The sequence below is a fragment of the Epinephelus lanceolatus genome, chromosome 12 (genome assembly GCF_041903045.1).
Source record: "Epinephelus lanceolatus isolate andai-2023 chromosome 12, ASM4190304v1, whole genome shotgun sequence".
NCBI classification, from domain to species: domain Eukaryota; kingdom Metazoa; phylum Chordata; class Actinopteri; order Perciformes; family Serranidae; genus Epinephelus; species Epinephelus lanceolatus.
The window spans coordinates 17,419,533-17,445,624 of NC_135745.1; the positions used below are offsets into that span (position 1 = coordinate 17,419,533).

The 26,092-nt window shown below is 40.9% G+C and overlaps 1 protein-coding gene across 4 annotated transcripts in view; it reads left to right on the forward strand.

Moving 5' to 3' along the window:
* The window catches only part of mtcl1 (microtubule crosslinking factor 1), a 97,833-nt gene that overhangs the window by 39,644 nt on the left and 32,097 nt on the right, over positions 1-26,092 (forward strand). For all 4 annotated transcript variants that reach the window (XR_004502912.2, XM_078173043.1, XM_033650152.2 and 1 more), the window contains exons 4-8: positions 6,055-6,114; positions 7,571-8,953; positions 18,391-18,492; positions 19,189-19,416; positions 23,905-24,078. Coding sequence is in view for 3 of the 4 variants with exons in the window: in XM_078173043.1 (XP_078029169.1) it covers positions 6,055-6,114; positions 7,571-8,953; positions 18,391-18,492; positions 19,189-19,416; positions 23,905-24,078 (1,947 nt within the window). In the remaining variant the exon portion in view is untranslated. The remainder of the gene's footprint in view (positions 1-6,054; positions 6,115-7,570; positions 8,954-18,390; positions 18,493-19,188; positions 19,417-23,904; positions 24,079-26,092) is intronic.

Genomic DNA, 26,092 nt, shown 5'->3' on the forward strand with positions numbered 1-26,092 from the left:
GTGAGTAATGTCCTTCACAAGTTCCCAGAGCCCTTTCTTCTTTTCTCTCAGTCAAAAAGATAATTGTCATATATATAGAATAAAAAATGCTGCATCCTCACATTTAAAAAGCTGTATACAGAGAATGATTGTCATTTTTGCTTTATAAATGACTGAAATGATTAATAATAATACTTAATAATCAAAATGAAAGTAATGAATATATTATGTAATTTGACAAATCCTACTGTTGACATTAATTCAGTATGTGTAGGATATTATGTCTGATAATACTATGTCCTTATTTAATTTTTTCTGGTACTGTTATAGTGGATAATTGAAAATAGTGAATAACCTGATGAACTGACAGTATAATTACAGATCACGATTGTATTGAATTGTATTGGATTGTGCCTCCTCACTTGCTCAGCCCCATCCCCAATGGAACCAAATAACAGATAAGTCTTTGGACTTTATTGTGTCATCCTGGCATTGTCTTTAATGTAAGCACACATGATTTTTACTGAGTTAGTGTTTTTATATTTTTACAATAGTGACATTGTGTAATGAAAAAATTATATACCTTTTATCCCAGTGAATTATCCCAAGCAAAATTAAATTAATAACTAACAAATGAGTTATGTGGATTTTATTTAGCATGTAAAGCATTATGTCTGATGCGACACTGAACATTAGGTTTTTTTTTGTTGTTTTTTTTTTCTCATTTTATTTTGCATACTTTTACCATATTGTGACATATATAGATATTTAAAAATATATCTGTAAATATTGTGATATTGATTCCTTGACACTCTGATCTTACATCAAAGTCTGTTTAAAGATCTTGGGCAGTGCATATGTGAAAGAAGTTGTATGAAGCCTTTTGTGGCTCCAGAGGGAGCTGCGTGAAGTTTAATAAATTGCCTCAAGTGATGTCACTTTTTAAGATGAAAAAAAATCAGAGGGGGTGCAGTGTGCAGTTAGAAAGAAGTGATTTCACCAGACCTCTGAAGGCCACTCCTCATCTCTGCTTGAGGCTAGCGGCTTGCGGCTACATTAACTGCTACTAGCATAACACACCCGAATCTAAGACAGAACTGTCTGTGGTTGAGTTGCATTGTGGGTAATGTAGGTGCAGGTATGACAAGGAAGGCAATATACAGTATGGAATAAAAAGAAGATAATTTCTGTTACTTTTTTAAACTCTCCATCATGAGTCTGGCAGTGCGAAATATGTGGTTCTCTTTTAAGGACAATGAAGTAAAAGGAAGGAAAAAATAACTACACAGTCGCTGTCAAAGAGCGATGTCAGAGAGTAGTGATGACTCAGGAGGAGACCAAGGTTTAGTGTTTAACTTTAAGGCACTTCAGTATGAAGAGAGTCACCATCTGTTACAAGGATAAAAACCTCTAACCCTGCAGCTATGACCTCTCTGTTGCACTTCTGACTCTCCTATTTCACTGTTTATGCGACCTCGCTTTGTGGAATGCTAATCTGATTGATCCTGTACTGTGTGATTAGGACTGTGGGTGTCTGAGTGGGTTAAACTCAAACCTGCTCTCTCTAGTGTGCATCGACATTATTTCCCAGCAGCATGACGCACAATTTTAGCAGCTTGCTTTCAAAAACTAATAAAGTAAGAACTTTTCTAATCAAAGTTTTTCGGTGTAGCTATAGCTGATGGTTGAGGTTAGTTAGGAGAGAACATGGTATGTTTCCCGTTCAAGCAGTCAAGTTGTGACATTGTTTTGTTCTATTTTCAGTTATATCCAATGATTTTTTTGTGCTTCCCTGAATGACAGTGTCTTTCTACAAACAATAAAAAGAGTAAACGTGTTATAGATTTTAAAAAAAAAGAAGGTAATTTGCATGAGGTAAATTACAGCTCATATAATTGAAGCTTTAAGAACATTTTGCCTTTCAGTCTATGTGTTTTGAAATGCATTTAATAATGAATAGTAATAGTAACCAATATTTAAAGGTCAGACATAGTTTACACACTGGCTTTTATTTGATCAGTGTTCTTTGCTCTCTGATCACACTGTTGTTTCTCCCAGCTTTGACATCTGTATACAGTAAACAGGGATCCCTGGTTGTGGCGGTCTGGGGTTGTGAGGAGCTTTGTACAAGATGTCGTCTAATCCGCTGTCTCCCCAGAGAGATTAGCTCTGTCACCAGGGCTGGGAATTAAACAACGACTGGTGTTGGAGATAGTGACACAGACACAAAGCTGAGACCAGACGGGGGGTGGGAGTGAGCTGGGATGGGTGTGGATGTAACTGGTAAATAGATGACTAGAGCAAAGCTTGAATTATAGTCTGTTAAAACAACTAAAAAACAACTACAGTCTTGGAGAAGATTCCTGAAGCTGAAGTGGGTTATGTGATCCAATCTGTGCATAGGTGCAGTTTGCCATGAGGTGACCAACGGCAACATGTCATCACTCAGTCTTTTTGATATGTAACTATTTGGGACTCCCTAAAAAAATGAATTTGACAAGTGAAATATGGGAATAAATCTGTTTACTTTTCTTTGAAGGGCAGACAGTGCCATGAGAAGATCAAACGCGTCACACACATGTAATCGATGCTAGGCAAGAGTTGCCCCAAAAAACTCCATGTGCTATGAACCTCTCTGCATTCAGCCCCTAGAAGGTTGCTGCCTTTGAAAGTACCATCACTAAGGTGGAGATCAGACACAGAAACTTCAAACAAGATTGTGAGGCACCAAGAGGGCAGACAGAGAAGCTTGAAACTCTTCGGTGTGACGGAAATTCTGTATTTTCATCGGTAACATATTGATGAAAGAGACTAATACACACTGTTACAGAGAACTAAGGTCTTTTGAGCAGCAAAGGAAAGCTGTCATCAGTCCTCAGTAATTAAAAAATCCAAAGGTAAAATATGTCACAGAAATGGCAATGTAGGAGGCACAAATGTCTTTCTGTAACCATGACCGCCCACAGTACAGTTATGTTCATGTTTTGGTGCTGTTTCTAAGTAGGCGCTCCCTTCCTGTCGCAGAGCCAGCGACTGAGTCAAGGTCCGTTCCCGCTTCGGGCAAAACAGGTTCACCCTCACACTTTCCATCTGTCTGGCCATGAATGATTCACACTGTCCTACTGGTCTGTTTTAGCTGGCAGCAGAGCTTGTACAGTGAAGAGTTTGCTCTATACAAAGTTAAAAAAAAATAGAAGAAGAGTAGAAGTAAAGGAAGACCATTGTATCTTTTAACAGCAGCAGTGGAAACACTGATGAATGCTATTATGTTGACTGACTGAGGCTTTAACTGAGAGAAAAATTTGGTTCTTTTCAAAACACTTTATTCATCCGTAAAGTGACAGTTTAAAAAATCACGATGGCAATCTCACAAGGCCAGATCAGCAACATTTCCATAACAGTTTGAACATGACACAAACCTGAATTGTACACTTGTGTGTTTTGCATGTAGTGCGCAATCCAATCACAATGTTATGATAATCGTATGTGCCTTTTTAAGGACTTGTTCAGTATTAATGTGTATTAATGTTTTGCCAATAACTGTAAGGCTGACTTTAACAACACCTTGCAGTCACTATTCCTTTTGACGAAGGCATACACACCAGCAAAGAAGTGAAGTTCAAATACATTAAATCAAAGAGATATTAAACATTGCCACTGTGATCTACTCCAGAGGAGGATTTTGTGCCAAAACAAGTAGTCAAATGTTTGATTTACCAAGAGCAATTTGATAATCATAATATTTCTCCCACCACGCTGTGGCCGGAGACATTATGTTTTGGGGTTGTCTGTCCCATTCTTGTGAACTCGACATTACAAGAACGCCTTGTGGGAATTTCCTCAAATTTGGCACAAATGTCCACTTAGACTCAACAATGAACTGATTAGATTTTGATGGTCAAAGGTCAAAGACCACTGCGACATCACAAAACATGTTTTTGGTCAGAAAATTTGTAGCTAATTAGGGAAAAATTTCACACTAATGTCAAACAGGATATAATGATGTGTGATCACATTGTATATCTAAAATGTCAAAGGTCAGCTTCACTTTGACATCACAATGTTTTCTGGCCATTATTCAACATCTTAACTCAAGAACCGAAGGGGAGACATTTGGTCCGATGCTGAATTAGTGACAGTAATCTTGGGTGCCCACCTTGAAACTGTGCTGGTTGTATAGATGTTCTGTGCTGCTGCAGAGAAGATGGTTGTGAATCATCTATGTTTTGAAATATGTAGCTTCTTTGTTGTCACATCCATATTTGAATTACTGCCTACTGTCATGGCTACATATGAGTCTGGACAGACATGACTGTAACATTCATTGTTTGTAACCGCTTATCCTGCTGGGGATTCTGGGCTATCCCAGCTGACAGTGGGCAAGAGGTGGGGTACAGCCTGGACAGGTTGCCAGACTATCACAGGGCTGACACATAGAGACAGACAACCATTCACGCTCACATTCACACCTACGGACAATTTAGAGTCACCAATTAACCTGCATGTCTTTGGACTGTGGGAGGAAGCCAGAGTACCCAGAGAAAACCCACACTGACACAGGGAGAACATGCAGACTCCACACAGAAGAGGTTCGAATGAGGAACGCTCTTGCTGTGAGGCGACAGTGCTAACCACTGCATCAACATGCCGCCTGTTTTATATCATTATACACTAAATATATTTGTGTTTTTAAACTGTTGGTCAAACAAGATATTTGAAGATGTCACCTTTCAGCTCTTGGAAACTAGGACAGATTTTTCACTTTTTTGGTCATTACATACTGTAGACAAGACAATTAATCAAGAAGATTGTATCAGGAACAATCATTTGCTGCAGCCTTAGTAAAATGATCAGAAATGATTTGTAGAGTACATTGAAATATGATTTGACTTTTAGATCAGAAATATTCATATAAAGTTATGCTTCCTAGAAAGGAGCTCAGCTTAACTGTTCATCAGAACCTTTAAATAACTCTGCCAGGGCAGCAATCTGTTCCTGGAAAAAAGGTTCACACTTGAAAGCTCTGCGCTCTGCATTTATAGAGGGGGATTTCTTCCTCTCCCTCTCTCTCATCCTCTCTGCTTTCCTTCCGCTCATCTCGTCTCTGTCTTGTGGAGCTGCAGCCGATGGTGAGAGGAAGCGCACAGACTTGATAAAAATGAATGATTTTATTAGTCGGTAAGACTAAGCTGGCATGCAGAGGACCCTGTTTTATCCGGGCTTTGCGTGCAATGCGTAGTATTAGCTACAGGACAGATTTCCCCACTGGACAGGCAGATGCTTTCCCCCCCGGGCGCTGTGGGAGCGCCATGTGTCACTGAATCTGAGCTGGGATAAGACGTCTGTCACACTGAGCTCTGAATGGGATCTAAAGCACCCCGGTGCATCATACATAAAAAAGACATGACAGAACATCCTCATCATCTGTACTCTCAAGTATTTCTGAACTGAACACATCTGAGGTGACGACTTACTTTACAACATGGAAATAATACATACAGTAGAATCCATTCTCTCACTCTCAGTAACTCTGACATGGTAACCAGATGTTGGCCTCTGGTACAGGCTCTTACCATTACTACATGCATGAATCAGACAGTAATTATGTCATGTGATCTGCAATCTGCATTAGAGTAAATACTTCCTTATTAGGCCGAGCTTTGACCTGATGATGGAAATGTTATGTAAGATATCCACATAGATTAATGTTCTTCTTTCTGCCTTTTGCACAAGTCTGCTTCACATTAGAGGAGTTGGCGTGCATGTTAGCAAACACATTTCTTCCACTGCACTGGTGTTATGCCGTACTGTCGTTCCTATGATTGTCAGTTATTGTGTATGTGTGTATAAGTACTGGCATTGTGATGTATGCAAATATCATCAGCATCATAAGACTGCAGATATCCTCACTGTTGAATTCACAAAGCCTCTTTTATTGCTTTTATCAGTGTGCTGTGTGTTTGTTTATATAAATGTCTGTTTCCCCCTTGCAGCTCCACTGAATTTTAGAAGAATATTTTAATATCAGGGTATATGAGTACACGTTTTACACCTTTCTTCCTTGTTCTTTTACAGACTGCACTGAGGAGACGAGGAAGCAGGGAAACATTTAAAGACAAGAAATCCACAAGTCAGGTAAGAAAATAGAAAATTCTAAGAAATATTATTCCGTCCCTTTCCTCTGTATTCAAAATACAAAAAAGGATAAGCTTGGTGATATTATATGTTTTTCTTATTGTCAACAAATACCATAAAACGACCAAAACCAACAATGAACTAATCGACCTAACAGGTATTGCCCAAGTAGCCAATCTTCTACAGTATACTCCGCTCAAAAAAATGAAGAGAACACTTGATCGTCACAGTCTAACACCAAGTCATTTAAACTTCAGGGATATTAATCTCAGGAAGCACAAGTGATTGTGACTATGGTACAAATGAAAGTGACAACAGGTGCAATGAAGAGGCAAAAGCAAGACAACCCCCGAAAAGGAAATGGTTTTACACGTGGTGGCCACAGACAGTTGCTCTCTCCTTCCTGACTTACTCTTCTCCAGTTTTGTGTTCTGCTAGTGTCCTTGTCACTGCTGGTAGCAGGAGTCAGTACCTGCAATCCAGTCAGGTTGCAGAGGTATCTCAAGAGCATGGAGAAGATAACAGGAGGTCAGTTGTTACACAAGGAGAGCTGGACATGACTGTTGAAGGGCATAGACCCAGCAGCAGGACCAGCATGTGTTCCTTTGCATGAGGAGGAACAGGAGGAGTACTGCCAGAGCCCTACAAAATGACCTCCAGCAGGCTACTGGTGTGCATGTTTCTGACCAAACTGTCATGAGGGTGGCACGAGGGCCTGAGGGGCCTGAAAATTTGAATCATCGATCCTAGACCCCTCAGTCGACTGAGATTTTATGTACTTCCGGGGAAGTTTCAGTCCCCAGATGTAGCTTCAAATCCAGTGCTTTTGTGCTTGCTTTCACGCTGCTCGTGGGCACAGGCAGCTGCAGACCCAGACCCAGGGTGAGTCTGAGTGAGACAGAAGCACTTGCCTAGAAGAAGAGAGGCTTTGCCTGGTAAGGCTCCAACATGACATTATCCTCTGTCTTCTGGGTAGAAGTGGTGAATTAACCTCTCACAGCAACTTAAGTTCAATCTGTTGTTAGCATAGTTAGCACACATTAGTTTGGAGGGCGAACTTGGCTTTTTTACTATATTGCATGAATGTCACTGTCACCCTGGATGTTCCGTTAAATCCCATTCAGATTCTTAAATTCCCAAACTCTATGTGGAAAAAGAGGAAGTAATGGTCAGATATTCGTACTGAACAGCAAAATTCGATGTTACTATGAGCTCTGTATATTTTGAATCAATGCCACATAGACCATCCTGCTGCTGTAAATACTTACCAAATCATCAAATATGGATTATTCCACCGCTCAAAATAGTCTCCACCAAATGCACAATTTACTCCTATTAATAAAAATGTTTCCAAAAAACTACAGTGCCCAGCTGTTTGTTGACAATACGGTATAAAATATCACCACCTTTATCCTTTAAAGTTTTTAAAGTTTCCTCATCCCTTTCACCCTGCTAGGAGGACAGTGCAGACCTCAGGTGCCAGCTCCAGTTTGCCAAGGAGGAGTCGGGCCTGATGAGAAAAAAGATGGCGAAGCTTGGCCGGGAAAAAGACGAACTGGAGCAGGAGCTGCAGAAGTACAAGTCAGTTTACGGGGACGTGGACAGTCCTCTTCCCCTGGCCGAGTGCTCCGGTGGTGGTCCTCACACCACTCGAGAGGCTGAGCTGCGATTACGACTCAAGCTGGTGGAGGAGGAGGCTAACATCCTGGGCAGAAAGATTGTGGAGCTGGAGGTGGAGAACCGCAGCTTGCGGGCTGAAAACGAAGACATCCGCTGTCAGTATGAAAGAGACTGCTTTGGGCGGGAACCTTTCTCCAGCATGCCCTCGTCACCATATGGTGGTGATGCACTGGATTCGGCAAGTGAGCTACGTCGCCATCTACAATTTGTGGAGGAGGAGGCTGAGCTGCTGCGCCGCTCCATTTCAGAGATTGAGGACCACAACAGGCAGCTGACATCTGAACTCAATCGCTTCAAATTCGGCCCCAGCAGCAGCTCTGTTGGCGAGGAGGGTAGTGAGGGAGTATTGTTTAAGCCTGGTAATGGAGGGAACGGTAATGGTTCCAGCAGCGGGATGATGATGGAGGAGCTCAAATCAGCCAGGATGCAGATCAATGAGCTGAGTGGAAAGGTGATGAAGCTGCAGTACGAGAACCGAGTCCTCATGTCCAACGTCCAGCGCTGTGACCTGGCTGCACACCTTGGCCTGCGCACTGGCAGCCCTCGAGACAGCGATGCAGATAGCGATGCAGGCCGACGGGAAGCCACTGAGGAAGAGGAGGCAGGGCGACTTCTTCTCCTCCACCCTAAGAGGGAGGGCCCTATTGGGGGCGAGAGTGATTCTGAAGACCTGTTTGAGAAAACGACGACCACCTCAGGATTCGGAAGCATCAAACCCTCAGACGGCAGTGAGCTTAGCGCCACTGAACTGGCCAACCGCAGGAGGGAAGAACGGGAGTCATTCACCAACGTGAAACGCGAGGCGGAAAGACTCGGCAAGACGGTGGACCGTCTGATCACAGACACCGACAGTCTGATCTTTGAGGGCAGGCTGCTGGTGACAACAGGAGAGAGCCTGGAAGGAGGGGCGGCATCTGGATCCAAACCAGACACCCAAGTCCTGGACACCATCAACACCCGTATGAAGGCTTTCCGCACTGAGCTACACATCTTCATGGAGAAGCTGGACCATGTGGGGGAGGGACTGAGAGAAAGGACAGACGATCTGTCACCCATGCCAAACCTCACAGAGTCCAGCAGCTTCCTGTCCACAGTCACGTCCATGTCCCGCGACTCTCCCATTGGCACCTTTGGAAGAGACCTGGTGACAGACTTCCAGGTAAGTTCAATGGACAGACTACATGTGGCTTTTACCACTGTTGTTGAGGTGACATCTCTCCGTACATTTAGATGTTTTCTTTCTTTGGCTGCTTGGTTCTGTTGCAAAAAGAGGAATATCAATATTAAGGAAGAAAGCCTGTCAGCCAGTGGCAGGTAGCCATTCGGGAAAAAAATCAATACTTTGGATTTTCTGACGACCACTGCAAACAAGATGTTCTCTTAAAATCTTACATAAGAACATTGATTAGTCTCCAACCTCAAAAGCATCTAGCCTGGTTGTCCAGACGATATCATGTTGCAGGAAAGTAAGGCCGAAGACAAGACAATATCGCACCAGATGGCTTCATTGCTTTAAAATAGCCAAAAACTTTAAGTCCGCAGAATCCTGTCAAACAGCAGATAGCCATGAGAAAACCCACCGGCATATTTGTAAATGTGAGAATTCATTTAGGTTGGATTTAAAAGGCCCTAAGTGTGCATTCATTAGTCAACCATTTAAGGCCAAAATAAAATAAATGAGATTCTTAGTCAGCAAATCAGCTCTAATTAAAGACAGTGTCAGCACTGTGCATCTTTAGCAGAACACATACGATCCACAGCCATGCCTGTCAATGGGAATCTCATTAAGTTGTAGGCTTTAAGGATAGGTTCGGATTTTCTCAAGTTCCCATGACTCAATATCCACATGCCTGTATGTATGTTGAGACAGTTACGGGTCTTTGTTATACTTTCTCTTTTCCATAGTGACAGCAGTGCGACTCCACTGTAAGAAATAAAAGAGAAAATCCACAGCCCCGTTTGGTGCAAAAATGTACACTTAAAGGGAAAGTGTGACAATTTTACACACCAGTCTGTCAGGGGCGGACTGGCCATTTGGAGGTTCTGGAGAATCACAGAACGGCCGGTACTCCAGGACGGCCGGCGGCCGCCATGCAGTCAGCACCGTTTTTTTTTTTTTGTTTGTTTGTTTTTTTTTCCTTTTTCTCCCTGATAATCTACTGTTCCACATCCAGTCCGCTAGGTGGCAGCCTTTAAATTGGATGCCAGCCGGCCCATAGATATCTATGAGCCGGCCGGCCGCCAATCAAATTGAAGAAGAAGGTAGCGCATACCCTATGTGCACCGGTTGTTGTGGGCTGGGCCGAGTCAAAGTCCAGGGCTGTTTTTTAGTACCAGTCCGCCCCTGCAGTCTGTCTACGGGTCTTGGAGAATACTAATGCAAATGTGGAAGACGTTGTATAGAGCCTTTTGTGGCTCCACAGGGAGATGTGGGAAGTCTGATAAGTAACCTCAAGTGATGTCACATGAGTCAGCATTGGTTGGGGCTGAAGACTACAACTCTGAAAATGAAAAAAATCTATTGGTGTGAAGTTTGAAAGAATTTAGCTTACCAGGTCACCAGCCACAGGTCATCTGCTTGAGGCTAGCAGCTCGAGGCTACATTAGCTGCTACTAGCATAGCACACCTGAGTCTCAGACCAAACTGTTTGATGTTGAGTTGCTTTGTGGGTAATGTAGGCACTGGGTTTTGACAAGGAAGAAGAATGCATGGAATGAAAAAGACAGGTTCTGCTGCATTGATTGCTGCTTTCTTTTTTTTTCTTTTTTCTTTTTTATTAATAATAGATCGCAAGTCAAGCAATGGTTATATGAGTGCACTGCTGAATTGGTGGAGAACTCTTTTGAAGTCAGCCAAAGTTAATATGAGGCTTTAACAATCTGAGTTGACCAAATTAAGTTAGTCTTTTTTGTACAGAGTTTGTACATTAAGCCTCACATTAATCTTGGTTTAATCTTTATGAACAGATTCTTGCATATGTATATAGAATCTGTTGGCAATGGGACAGCATTTTGGTATCAGAAGTTTGTGTCATCAGGTATGAAGTTTGAGTGGCAGACAAAGAGTCTGTATGGAAACGTGGAATGCATTGGCTGAAATACAGTCTCTGAACCCATTTGCTCTCGACTGGTGACAAATTAGCTTTATATTAGATTTTTCTTGAAAATGTATCTGCATTCATATGCAGATATCTGTTTAAAGTGATTAGCCAAAATGACAGTGCACAGAGCACAGAAGAGGAAGTCTTGGTCCAGATATTTGCTGGCTACACAAGAACTCCTGAAATATCGTCCATTGCCCCCATCATTGTCAGACAGTAGTCAACTTCAGAATGTATTTTTGCAGAGAGGGCTGTGGATTTTGTCCAGCGTTTTTAATGTGGAGTCGTACTATAACAGGTGGGGAGTTGTCACTTGTCAAATGGTAACAGGGTGTCCTAAATCCTCAGAGAGGACAGAAACCTCCTGTGGAGCAGACAGAAGAAGAGCTTGGTTACAGACCATGAAATTGGGCTCTCGTGATCCCTCTGATTTTGATGGTTTTAAGCAGGAAGTGTCAGGAGAGTTACCACAGCTGGTTTGTGTGATTCTGCTTGTCCATCCTTCAGTGTTGGCTTTTCCTATTATTGTGAAGCAGAATTCACCAGGCGTTGGATTGGTCACCCACTTATAAACCACCCTGAGACAGGTTGGATAGACTTGAAAAATCCGAACCTATCATTTAAAGCCTGAAGAGGAAATGTTGATGTCCAGAGCCAGCGCAGGGAGACATAACAGGAGCCTCCTCTCCAACATGAGCCACCCAGCTCTACCACACTGGCACCACTGCCACCCCTCCCCTGTCCCACCACCACCACCACCATTGCTTCCTGCTGCTGCAACATTCACATCTGCATCTCCATGCACATCCTCATAGCCAGCAGCCCTGCCTGCCTCCTTCTCCCTGCACTCACTGTCTGCAGCTGCCCTGTTTCCAGTCAGCCAGGGCCAAGGGAGGGTGCTTGGTATGAATGGAGTAAGCACAAAAGGAGTCATGGCAGCTTCTTCCATTTGGCTCGATTCAAAGCTTTTCCTGACATAGTGCATGATAAGGTTTAGTAAATATTTTTCTCTCTACAGCTTTGCTACACCATGCTATCATTTGCGTGACTCATTATGACACACAAATGGTGTAGCTATTATATTTGCACAACATATCATCTCGCACACATACAGACACACGTGGGATTGGTTACTCCATGGTGTTGCCAAGGAGACGAACCATAAAAATGTGTGCACTGTCTAAAATAACCTCTGTTGAATAAAAAAAATATAGTTGCATGGTGCTGTGTGAGTTGCCTGTGGAAGAACCTCGCTGGCTGGCATCCTGCTTTCTGTTCTTGTTTTATTGCAGCTTAGTGTAAGTCAACATGTCAACATACTACTGTGTGCTCTTCCAAAGCAGGTTCATTATCTCTGCGCTGCATGATCAGGCAGAAATCTTGGGTGTGTTTTCTAATCAGCCAGACTGTCGTACGGAGTAAAACAAACAGCTCTTCAAACATTTCTCACTTCAAGAACCCAATCTGCTTTGTAGAGATAACAGAATGAAGCTGCCTACATACTCATTCTCTCCAATGACTTGTTTCTGCTTTTCTCCTCTGCCTGTATGTCTCGCTGGTTAGTCTGGGTAAAGCTGGGTGGTTTAGTCAACGCTAACCACTGTACTAACAACTCACACCTATTCAGAGTTATTAAAGCCTCTGTCCATTGAGAGTTGTTGAAAATAACTGTGGAAGTTTTAAATGTAGTAGACTACAGAGCAAAAATATTCACCACTGCAGCAAAGAGTAGGGCATACATTTTATGTATATATAATCTGTTTAAAAATTGAGATATGATATATATAGAAGATATGTACAGAAGTGCATTCACCAGAGAAGAAGGAATTACCTCATAAGTCCCATAATTTTATTCTAATAATCTCATAATAACAAGAGCCGTGTGTCATGATTAAAAAATTTTGATGACATTTATCTTGTTAATTGTTTGAAATGGTATCTTGTAAGTAGGCCTTTCGTATCTCATAATTACAAATAACCAAAGTATCCTGCACACTGTCCATCACTTTAATGGTGTTTCAGTAACTAAAGCATCAAGTAAAATTTTGCTCTTGTGATTTTAAGTTTTTTCTAAGATAAAGAATAAATACGAGATGTAATATTAATTTTAATATCTTATAATCATGATATTTGTTTTGTAATTATCGTATGAGGAGTTTTCTTGTAATTATGACTTCTGTAATGTGTAACTGTGACAAATCTCATCGCATAATTCCAGGAAGCTCATAGTGAAGAAACTTGCACACTCATTACAGATTTTCATTTCACTATTATCTTGAAAAGTGTTTTCCCACAATTATGAGGTGTCGAACTCTTGTTTTCACTTTATTTTTTTATTATTTTAGTATTATATTAACAACATTTAGATCAGCAATATGCAACTTACGTCCTGCAAGCTAAATCAGTAGGGTGGCGGGTGGCCCACCGACCATTTTCCAAGTTTTTAATTTATTTTATTTTATTTTATTTTATTTTTCAAACTGAAAATAAAGTACCAGAGTGCAAAAAAAAACATAAAAAAGAGCTAGTTTATTTTTTTTAAAAAAAGTGCCAGGGGAGTATCCCTCAGCTCTGAATGTCCACAAGTCCTTGAAACTCTACTGTATACACCTGAACTGTGAGAGGCTGCTGCGACAGGCCCCTGGCCTCCTGTCATTTTGCAAAAGTGGCCCCTGGGCAAAGCAGGTGAAAAAATCAGTATCCCTAATGAGGTAAAATTCAGAGGTGCGGCTCTTGTAATTATGAAATTTTATAAGATAATTATGAGATAAAGATGTTGCAAATACGAGATAATAGCTTCAAAATATGGAAGTCATAACTATGAGAATATGTTTTTTTCATTTGGTAATTGTTACACACTACTATAGATATCAGTTTGGCCCAATATAAAGTTCCTGCTAGTTAGGAAGGATCCTCACTTGCAGAAATAAAACGTGGGCACTGCTACAGATGGGGGCAACTAGCATGGCGCTGTCTTAAAGCTCAACTGAAGCCTCAGATGCCTCCAGTGTATTTTAAATGCTTTACTGTTTGAAAACAATGATGCATCACACAGGCTCAAGATGCAACTTTCCTTAGCTGACTGCTTCAACAACGCACACGGCTGTGCACAGGCATGTGTTGGAAACCTTTAGCGTGCTAGCTCTCGCTCTGCAGTTTGCCGTGGTATCTCTCAGCTGTTGGTTTGGACTCATGTATCCCTCATTGCATGCGCTTCATAACAAGTGTTTTGCATTCTTTTCCCCCCCGACTCCCTCTCTTTGTTCCTCTTTGTGTTCCCGCCAGATGTTTCAGCCCATGATTTTGTTCATCCTCATTCTCGTTCTCTTCTCATCTCTCTCATACGCCGTCATCTTTAAGTTGGTCTTTCTCTTTGCGCTTTTCTTCGTACTCTAGTCCGTTTGTTTTTCTCCACACCGTGTAGTCTGTTAGTTAATTTTCCCCCCTCTGCTTATATTCTTTACCCATTTTCTGTTTTGTTTTTGTTTCGTTTTCCCCACCCGCTTTCTTTCCTCGTCCCCTCACCCCGTTTGTTGTCTTCTGTCTGTTATGTCCACAAACCACCTCACACATCTCCCCCCAATACCACCACTACCCGCACCCCTGTATCCTGCACCTGTCACCCATCTCCCTCTAACCCCTCACACCCACCGTCCACACCCCCCCTCCCACCCTCCTTCCCTCCCCTTCCCCCCCCTTCCCCACCCCACGTCACTCACAGTCCGGTCAGAGGGATGAGCTGGAGTGGCGTCTAGGACAGGAGCGAGGCGTGGAGCCCCAGAGCCAGAGCCAGGGTGGGGGCCAGGCCCAGAGCAGGGGAGCCACGGGACTCACTAGGTACCACAGGCCCCTGGCTTTAAGAGCAGAGGTCAGTGCCTCCTCCCTCCTCCATCTCCCTTCCACCTGTGGGACTGAGTTAACACTGGCTCCACCACGAGCCCCGTACACGGGCCTTCTGTCGATCTGGACACTATTTTCTAATCATTTAAATCGATCAAAGACAAATCTGATTAGTTTCTTCTCTGTAGAGCGACAAGTCCTTTCTTTCATGGTGAACTGTTGTGAAATACAGCTCTGCAGGGCCTGTAGACGCCCCGAAAGCATGTCATTTTTAATTTAATTTCGTTTCTCATACGGGCAAATATATGGCTTAAAATAATCTATAGTCATGCTTCTGCAAAATGAATTTTTAAAGTTGTCATATCGTTGGTCACACCTTCAATGAAATGCAGTATATGTTGTTTCAGAATGAGGGTCATTATACTGAGAAATACATTATTCTGGGCGCGTCTGAGGTTTGTTTTTGGAGTTTCTGCTGGCTTGAGAAGCAGTGCACCATGGTAAGAAAGGCTTAACTTGCCCTGCTGTGAAGCAATTAATAATATTTACAGGTACAGAATTTTGACTTTACAGTTTGCTGCAAAAAACACTAGAAAATATCTGATTACTTCACCAAAGAATAACAAGTTTTTCTACTGTACTTCCATATATATCCATTCAAGGTCAATTCTGAAGCCTTCTTACATTACAACCAAAATATACAAGTGTCTCTCCAACTATAAATTATGATTACAAACTATAAATTTGGCTGATTTTAACACAGGATCATATTTTCTCAAAGGGTTTGTTGTAATCAAAAGGCCGCTCAGTCCAGCATGTCTAGTGACACTCCAGCCACAGTCACTTTTTTCAATGCTGAACACGATTTCACTTCATTCACTCACTCTACTTTCACACTAAATATCCGCTCCTACAGCCACTGATCTTTATTTGTTTTTAACTCTTTTTGCTTTAACATTTTCTTATTGCTTTTTTTAAATTCACACCATGTGCCCCTGGATGTTTTGTGATTGATTTTTGCTCCTTTGAATTAACAAGCAGATAATAGATCATATTAGAGGACTTTATTTCACCAAATTTGTCAATGATATGTTGTGTTTTAAAATGTGAATTAATCTGCTGGTGGACAGTTTGTTGCCCTTTAAATCAGTGTGAGACAGCAGCCATGTTCAGCTACAGCGTATCGACTTGTTAGGTGTATGTATGCACTCAGTGTATCACAGCTGAGTCTGCACTCTGTAGTGATGCCCTCTGGCACCGGTTCATCACTACCAGCTGCACCTCCGTGACTCGACTCAGCAGATTATATGTATATGAAAGTGCAGCTGACACAGAAGTGTCACAATACACTTGAAGCACAAAATCAAAGAGCACAATCAGAGAGAGCAATCCGTAACGCTGTTGCAGCGCACATCAGCTCAGATCTGTTAAATCCTTCAGTGACTCGGCTATTTAATAAACCGGCTGTGTAATCGCTGGACACTGTGATTCATAATCGCTGCCTCATGCCTGTGTTCATAGAGAAATTTCCCGCTGTTATGTAATGCAGAGCACTGGCAGCGGCGGTGTTGTGACACTTTACTGTTACAGTTACAGTTATGGCACATTCGTGTGGATTCCTTTGTGTCCCTGTGCTTTCTGCCGCAGTGTAATCTGCGAGGTGAAATGAATGAATGGGAAAGCGGTTCGGATATGGCAGGATTAGCACTGCACTGTAGGCCTGTGTGATTTGCATTTGACATTGGGCAGACAGGGAGGTGATCCAGGGTCAGTACACACTGAACAGCTCAACTTACTGTTGGAGGGTGCAGTAAAGGCCCGCATGCAGGATGGAGGGAAGAAATCGCATTAAAAGCCGCTGCAATTTCCAAATTGTTCCAAAGTCTGCACTTTGAGTTTTTTCAGAGGGACAGACAGGGATGTCTTATAAATGAGTTGAAGAAGAATCATCACATTCAAAACCATAAACATAAGCATCTCATTTCCCTACGAGCATTTTTTCACCCGCAGTAAAAAAATAAAAATAAAAAAAATAAAACCTCATGCATTCAGTTTCTTTTGCAATTGCTGTATTTGACATATAAGATATTATGATTTATTTCTTAAAGTGCACTCTTGGAAATAATAACTGTCACAGTTTAGTGATGTTTTATTTTGGTGGTAGAGACGATGATTGAGATAAATCTATGCTTTCATGCCACAGTGAACTCGTCAGAGTGTCATCAGTGTCATGCAGCTGTAGCAGAGGACATTCACTGTCTTAATGTACAGTATTTATGCAGTGACAGTACAATTTTGTTCATCACAGTTTCAAGCCTTTATTTAACCTTTTAATATCGACTAAAAAAGGTTGTGTAAGAGTTAGAAATAGTTTTTGGAAATGTATTTGTTTGCTTTCTTATCAGAATTGGATAAGAAGATAGAAGTCAATCTCATGTTTGTATGGTAACTATGACGTAACAGCGAGCAGCTGATTATCTTAGCTTAGCATAAAGAAAAAATGGTAAACAGCCAGCTTAGCACTGTCCAAAGGTAACAAAATTAACCTACCGACACCTAGCTGACAAATTAACATGGTACATTTTGTTTGTTTAATCCATAAGAATATCAAAGTGAAAAAAAAAAAGAGTTGCAGTCTTATCGGTTGTTATCATTGTTCTGTAATGATAACTAGGTACCGGAACCCAAGATGGATGGCGCCTCTTCAGTCCAACAGATCTGCTCGCCTGGCACATGCGCCAAAAAAGTTTCTAGCTTCCAGGTTTACTTCAACAGTATGTGGCCTACTGAATATGTGCAGCAGTAATTTTCCCACTGGGCCCGCCTGTGAGCTCCCATTCGGCACATAGACTTTACATTGTGATGATGTCACAGACTTTTCACATATAAAACCTCCATGGACCAAAATTCATAATAGAAAGAGTCAAAACTGATCTTGTTAGCAGTTTGAGGTGTCCTGTCAACAGTTTAATAAACAGTCAGCAGTCTCTTTGATATGATGATCTATGGGGAAAGTGCTTTTTGGAGTCTCCACTGGGGTGACGTTGAGAATCCAGGAAATTTTTTTACACAAAAAGTTTTAGAGGTGCTAGTAGGCAGACGTTTTGTAACCCTTAGACAGAGCCAGGCTAGCTGTTTCCCTCTGTTTCCAGTCTTTATGCTAAGCTAGGCTAACCGTCTGCTGGCTGTAGCTTCATATGTGGTGGAGAGACATGAGAGTGCTATCAATCTTCTTTTTCCCAAAGTTTTCGGACCATTTCTTTAAGATTTATATAGTTTCGTTTGAGGTTTGATCAAAAAGCTTTGATGAAGAATTTATTTTGTCCAGATCGAAGTGTGCAGCATTAAATTATAATCATTTCCTGAGACGTTGCAGAAGAAGGTCTAATGGGTTTCTACTTGAAGTCATGTGAAAGTCAGATCTCATTTGAGGTTTTTCAGCTCTGCTCAGTGAGTTTTAGTTTTGCAGTGGAAATGAAAAAGAATAAGTGAAATCAAGTGTGCTCATCTCATACACAAATCCTTGTGATGTTGTTTGACTATCAGATAAAGCTTAACAGAGAGACAAACAGAATGAGAGTGAGATATTAAGATGTGATGTGATTTATCCAAAGTGTTGGTAAAGTAACTGTGCTTTGTGCTGTTGTGGGTTCAGCTCCGGGACACGCCTGCCTCTGAAATCCAGTTTCGCCTGGATCATGAACGAAGGCTGAGAGCGGCGACGGAGGAACGGGAAGCTGTCGTTTCTCTGCCACAGGTACAATAATGCAGTCAGTCATGCCATACGAACACCAGCGTAAGAACTCCGGTAGCACACTTCATTTGTTCTGCTATCTTTGCTGAAGTTTGAACATGATTTTAATTAAGTGTCTCCACCGGAGGGGCAAAAAAGTTTTACGTTAATATCCAAACCTGCATTTTGCAGACTTAGACTGACGTTACACATGAACTTTTTGTCATTTTTAGGCACACAAAATCATTACCAGCATCATTTAGAGCTTAAACAATTAGTTGATCAACCCATTTTTAAAGCAGTAATGGCTCTAATTCTCTGGTTCTTGCTTCTTGCGTGTAAATATTTTTTTAGTTTGCGTAATCTTTTGAAATTGAATTAAACATCTTTGGGTTTTGTACGGTTGGTCGGACAAAAAGAGCAATTTGAATATATCAACTTGGGCATTTTCTGCTATTTTCTGACATTTAAAACATAATATGTTTTATGATTTTACATCCCTCATTCATATTATTCATATTATTTATTATTTAATTGATGAATGAGGGATGTAAAATCCCTCTTAAACCAATAAACCTACTCAAATTTATGGAGAATAATGACTCGATACATTACTATTAATCTCACTTATTTAATTACTCACCATTAAAAGAATACAACAGTTTTGACTTAAACCTGTTATCGTCTATCTGAATCAAATCTTTCCCACGATCCCTTCAGCAGCAGGAAGATGAGCGTCTGCGTCTGGAGGCCCAGCGTGCAGGTCTGGAGCTTCAGGGACTCCAGACTCACGAGGTGCCCTGGCCTCAGGAGAGAGCCGTGCTGCAACAAGAGCTCCGCCTCTTCAGACGCAACACCATCATCTTCTACATGAAGCTCAGGTGGATCCTTATGCACTGGAGGCTCAGCCGCAAGGACGACTCTGGAGAGGAGATGGTAAACCCAGAGGTGAGCCAGAGAATTACATAAATATGTGCCTCCAATTTATAATAAGAGGCATAGATTCTTAATTACTCGATTATGCATGTGTTGCTCACTTTCCATTGTACGTGCTGCACATTTTTGAAGATATTTCTGTTTTTTTTTTTTGTGAAAGCGAAGTCAGTTTTCTAGTTTTCTTTAAATGTATTTTCCAGCTTTTAAAGCATGCAGTATAGTTACTGTGAGACAATTTTTCCAATCTTATTAGCCAGTTTTAGCTGAGTAAAATGATTAATCTGCCTGTTGGGTCATGAACACAACTATTAATGATATCGTGAAGTTGTATTATGTGTATAGATGCAATATTCTTAACAAACCAAGAGACAGAGACATCATGCTGAAATGTAGAAACATTTCAGTAAAGAGAGATCAGTTGGACATGCTGGGGAAAAGTTGGAAAAGTATGTAGGTACTTATTTTGAAGTAGCAACAGAGAAAGACTTTGGCAATTGCATTTCATCAATGTGAAACATCTTCATTAAGATAAGATAAGCTTTTATTGATCCCCCACAGGGGATATTCAGATGTTGCAGTGGCACAGAGACTAGAAAAGTAAAATATAATTAAAGGTATATAAAATGAAAATAGAAAGTGTACAAGAGCAATTAAATTAAAAGTTTCAAAACAATCAGAAAATGTGGAGGAAGTCACACTTTTGCCCCTCGGGCTTGTCCAGGAATTAAATCTGGGACCTCTTGCACCCAAAGTGACTTCCTTACTCTAAAACAGCAAGCTAAACATTAAAAGTAGCCACATGAGGACAGCAGCTAAGACAGTATCCATGCTGCTGGTGATGGAGAAAAGCCAAGTGGCGGAAAATAGAACCTCTCAGTTGAATCATCTGGAGCGATCTGAAGGTTACAGTGGGAAGGAGATGGTCAGACTGACAGACAGAATGACAGGAAAGAGCAGCACACAACAATGCTGCTCGTCAGTCAACTTTCAGCCTGTTTCATTTCAAGAAACCAGGGCAGATGTAAGTAAAATTTATTTATATAGTGCTTTTTGAAGACATAGGTCACAAAGTGCTTCACAAGGGCATTATACAACAAGACAGAAATCATAAAGACAATGTGACTACATGGGTCACGTAGTAAAAAGTGTGCAACTAGCAAAACTATTTGCGCACAATTCACACCACACACCAGCAATGTAGAATATAGAGTGAGCTGAACTGACTGTGTAATGCTATGTAAGTAAGAATGGGAATTTTGAACTGGATGTGATGAAGAGAATTTGTGAATGAGAGGAACTCTGATTGTGTGGGAAAGCAGATGTAGCAGAGAGAATAAGAGATGGAAGAAATAGCAGAAATTTACCAATACAGGAATAAAAGCAAAACTTAAAAAATGAACCTCTGCTAAAGCTTCAATTGAATAAGAGTCGTTGCAGCTGATTTTGGGGAGAATTTAGAATTTGTTGTCCATCCCCAGTGAAGAGTTCTGGTTAATATTAAAAGGAGACATTTTTCCATGTTGTCTTAATCATTGGATACATCGGATGGTAGATTAACTTCCAGGATATTCCTGTATGTTGTACAGTACAGTTCTTAATCCACAAAGCACTTAAGCATATCAGGCTGTGGTTCAGTGGCACCAAAGAAGTGACTCATCCTGAACCACATTCAGTCCTGTACTTCCTGGCAGGGTGCAGATAGGGCTGCAGGACTGATTGATAGTCTGGTTAATTGATTGCCCGGCTGATTGAGTGACTCCGTTTGATGCTCAGCTGGCTCATCCAGCAGTCAGAGCTTCTCCTTTTCTTGTTACCTTCTCGAGCTCCTGGTTGAGTAAACTTGTAATTTATGAGATGGACTTTGTACTGGTTTTGTTTTTGGGAATGTTCCCATGTTAAGCACTGGTAGTTCTTCACCGCACATCCCCAGAGACCACGGAGCAATTTGGCCACTACTGTGAAGTCTTTTGCCCTGAATTTTCTGTGAACTGAAATACACTGTCTGCCCAGTTCCTCCTGTCTATACCAAACAAACGTCTTTTGTGGTTGCTAGAAACATAAACACACATAATTTGGCTTTATTTTTGAAATATTACCTTCTTTTTTATTGTGGTTTGTGCACTTTTTTATGTAATTTAATATTATTTATGGAATTAGGGGTAAACTATGCAGGATTGTTGGTTACTATTTGTAAACAGGCTCACCAGTGACAGTGAAAGTAAAAGCCAACCCCAGATTCACCCTCATTTGGCATTTTGCCCCACTACATTTGCATTTTTAGGCATTGTGTCTCTTGGATGCCTGCTGCTTACAGTCTGACACCTCGTTGCTACCTTTTTATAAAGCCTCGACCTCACTTGAGCACCGTGGGGATGCACACCCACAAACGTCTCACGCACAGAAAATAAGAAAAAAAGAAAATACAGGCAGAGGGCAGGGTCTCTGCAGATAAATACACCACCACAAAGGTCTACTGGGTCAAAACTGATGATTAAGAGGGATTACTTCTGTATAAGTCTGTAGGAAAATCCTGCATAGTTTATTTTCTTTTAATTCTGTCCTGACTCATCAGTTTATTCATGCAGCCTCTTGTCGTGAAACTAATTTGTGCCCACAGATGGTGCAGCAGTGAGGAGGCCACGTGTACCTTGCGGGATGTTTACCACCTGCCCTTGACTTGACATTGAATCCCAACAGAACATTTTCTCAAGTCATATTTATTTTTAAAGCCCTTAATCACCGTTGCTCTGCTTTACAGTGCTCACATTTAGAAACAGTCAAATGAAAAGATGCCTTTCAGTTTTATAAACTTACTGAAGACAAGAATGGTTACAATCTGTGGACTCACAGAATGCTTCCTGAATCATCTGCAAGGGTTCAAGGCAGTCCTGTTGTGTAATGGACTCGTAAACTTTGTTGAAAAGTCTGTAATTCTGCTGACTTTCTCGAGAAATAATATTCTGATGTTAAAATAGATGGCAGAGGAAATCTGAAATCATAAAAATGGTTGGGAAAAGCTGCAGAGAACAAGTTCACTTTCATTTATTAGACCTCAATTTATAAAGAGTTGTCCAATGAGAGCAGTTCACTCTTTTGTGCATGGAGCTCTGTGTACACAGCACAACTAAATTAGTTTGTAAGTCTGTCATTAAATGACATCAAACTTAACCAACTGCAAAACAAGATAAGGATAAAATGATGAAATGGTATGAAAGAAGAGCACCAAACAAGCATTAAAATACATTTTGACACAAAATAAATAAAATCAGACACATTTCAGGTAATACAACTTTAATTCTCTGCTGGAGAAAAACATTCAAAGGCATTTTTACAAAGCTCTGTCTTGGGAACCGCCGAAATGAGACACTCCTTATATCTAGTAAATCAGAGAGTTTGCCTATACTGTAGGCCTAAATGGGCTTTATAAATCTATTGTAAGGAATGCAGATCTCTCAAACTGACTGAGGGCCATGTGTGTGACTTATCAGTTTCTCTTTTAAGGGAACCTATTATGATAAATTTCAGGTTCATAATTGTATTTTGGCTTTCTACTAGAACATGTTTACATGCTTTAATGTTCCCAAAACACTGTGTTTTCCTCATATTGTCTGTGCTGGAACACCCGTGTTCACCCTCTGTCTGAGACGCTTCATTTTAGCTCCTGTCTCTTTAAGGCCCCCCAGATTGGTCAGCGATTTCAGGTCTTCCATATCTCAAGGTCTCTGCACCGTCATTGCAGCTGGGGAAAGGACTGTAACAGAGAATAGCGGTGCCTTTTTACCTGGAAAAAAATCACCAATATAAGCTTCTAAACAAAATCAGACATGCTCCAACAGGAATATGATCCGAAATATGGGAGAAATTAACAACATTAGTAACCAAGATTACACGTTTTCTCGATGTTAGCATGTAGCTACATGTAGCAGTGTATGTAATGTAAACACTTGCAGTAGTGTGCCTGGAGCAGATGACCATATATAGAAACCTGTCATGAGTTGACATCAGCTTTTAGCCAAAGTAGAGTAGCCAAAAAAACGCTGGAAACAGAGTATAGAGAACTGTCTGAAGTCTGAGGTTTTGCTCACAGGGATTACTTTTACATAAGTTTACTGTATTATTCAAAACTTTGGCTACATTTAATATGAACAACCAGCATTGTAACATGACATATATGACAGAAAATAAGGAAAAGCACAATAGGCCCCCTTTAAAGACAAATAGAGGGCAATTTACCATCGTCTTACAGAGTATGCAGTTACAAACACAAAGCCTGTGTTCATTTATTCAAAAAACAAAACAACAACAACTAAATGTATGTGGGACTCTATGGCCGAGTGTATTAGCCTCTTATGGACTGGTAAGTGTTTCTCTGCCTTCTGCCCATGTCGTGCTGGGGAAGGCTCAGCCACTGTGAGCCTCAAACAGAATGTGTTGGTGCAGGAAAAAAATGAGTGCATGAATTAAAACACAGGCTTTTCATGGCCTTGTCATCTGTTCCAGTTTGAGAAATTGGAGGGCATCCCAGAGTTGGGAGTGATAATGGAGCAGGCAGAGGGGGAGACGGATCGAGATGATAGACTGTGTTTACCACAAACTCCAGGGGACGTCCCCGACACTGGGGGACCCATCATCCCTCTGCTATCACCTGATCGACACCTGCAGCATCAAAGACAGGTACTTAGACATTTATAACTCCACCACTGGTTTCTGGCTGAATTTTATTAAGAAAGCTCCAGTGACTCCACTGTCAACTGTTGTTTGGGGTTGCAGAATTCATTTTTGATTATAAACTGAACAAAGCATTATTTAACACCAGTTTTGAGTTCATCAGCCATGTTGTGATCTAAAAGCTGTTAGACAGATAAACTCATTAACCTGAGCTTCTGGTGAGAAATGAAACACAGTGGAGATAAGAGTCTATATCAGTTTAAAAAACCTGCACACAGATTTCGGACACCTTGAAATCAGCTCGTTATTTTGTTTTCACTGGTCTGATTAATTTCTTAAATTAGTCAGGTTCAGCCTGTTCCCTGTGAGCGCTACCATTACTTCAGAACTATCCCTCCAAAGTTCTTGACATTTGTAAGGTATTCAGTAGAGCAGACAAATATTTTTTTGCCAGCCAGTTTTTATTCATTCTTTGATTTCATTAATTCATTTTCCGTAACCGCTTATCCTCACTCAGGGTCGCAGGGCTGACACATAGAGATAGACAACCATTCACACTCACATTCACTCCTACGGGCAATTTGGATACACCAATTATAACCTAACCTGTCTTTGGACTGTGGGAGGAAGCTGGAGTACCCGGAGAAAACCCATGCTGACACGGGGAGAACATGCAAACTCTGCACAGAAGAGCTACCCCACCCTTATAGATTTAAAATGCAGTACAGCTGCAGGGAGGCCCATGAATTTGTGTCACAGTACATACCGAGGGCATTCCCCCAAAACGTCATACAGATCTATCATTAAATTTAAATAAATTTTAAATATCTGGCTGATCCAGTGACACTGGCTATGTGGGGCCCCTGGACTGAAGCTTAGATCAGCATGTACATCAGTCCACACCAGAAAACTTTACCATCTACACTTCCTTCCTTACACTTAGAGTCTTTAGCTAAATTGGATTTGACCAAATTACTAAATTGCAGTATTGTTTTTTTTAATTTTTAATCATGGGGAACGAGTCTTAGGCATCCCAAGCTCATGATAAATCTTCAAATTAAAGTAATAAGTTCAGACTCAATCAAAGATGTCATATATTTCATAATATTTTCTCTAACAGCAGTGACATGGCTGCTAATAATGTTCAAGGTTTATTATGAAGCTTTATTGTCATTTCACAATACAGACACACACAGAAAATGTATAAATTAAACAAAAAAGCTCTGAAAATAAAATAGAAATAAGTACATAAATTACAATAGAAACACAACTGTTTCTACAAAAGAAGATATTATATAGTAACATACTGTATAAACATGTATAAATATGTGCACATAATAAACAATATAACTGTTAAGTTGTGGCACAAATAAATTAAGGTGTAGTTAAGTATATTTCCTGTCATGAATTGGTGTATTGAGAGAGTTTGGACATTTAGCTTAGCCTTTAATTATTTCACTCATTCATTTTCCTTGTGTTAGTTTGGCAGACGTTCAGTAGAGCTGTTTGGCACGGTGTGCCGATGAGAATTTTGGCCTAGATAACTAGTTAGAGGCAGTAATTATTTTTGAGTACTGCCAGTTTTATGCTTATTGTTCAACAAAATCATAGACTCTCCATTACATGCGAAGGAGACAAAAGGAGCTTCTGTTCAGGCTGCCCATTGTTTCAGTGGAAGAGATTTCACACAGACATAGCGTGTGTTGAGATCTGCTTTCAGTATGTCGGGCGACCACTTTGCCCTTCTGTAAAACTAAAGAAAGTAGGTAAGCATTTTGGGTTGGATGCATTATTAAGCAGCCCTAAGTGCTCTACTTTATCTCCATGTTTTGATTTCCCCACAACATCATAAAAATGGTTTGTATGGCGATCTGATATTGCTGCTTGACTCTGTGAGCAGGTTTTCCTGTTTTAACAAGCGTGCCCAGTAGACTATATTAAGCTTTATGCACGCGAGCAGAAATGCAGACTTGCTTTAGTAAGCATTTGCACACATGGCCACTACAGCAAAGCAGATGAT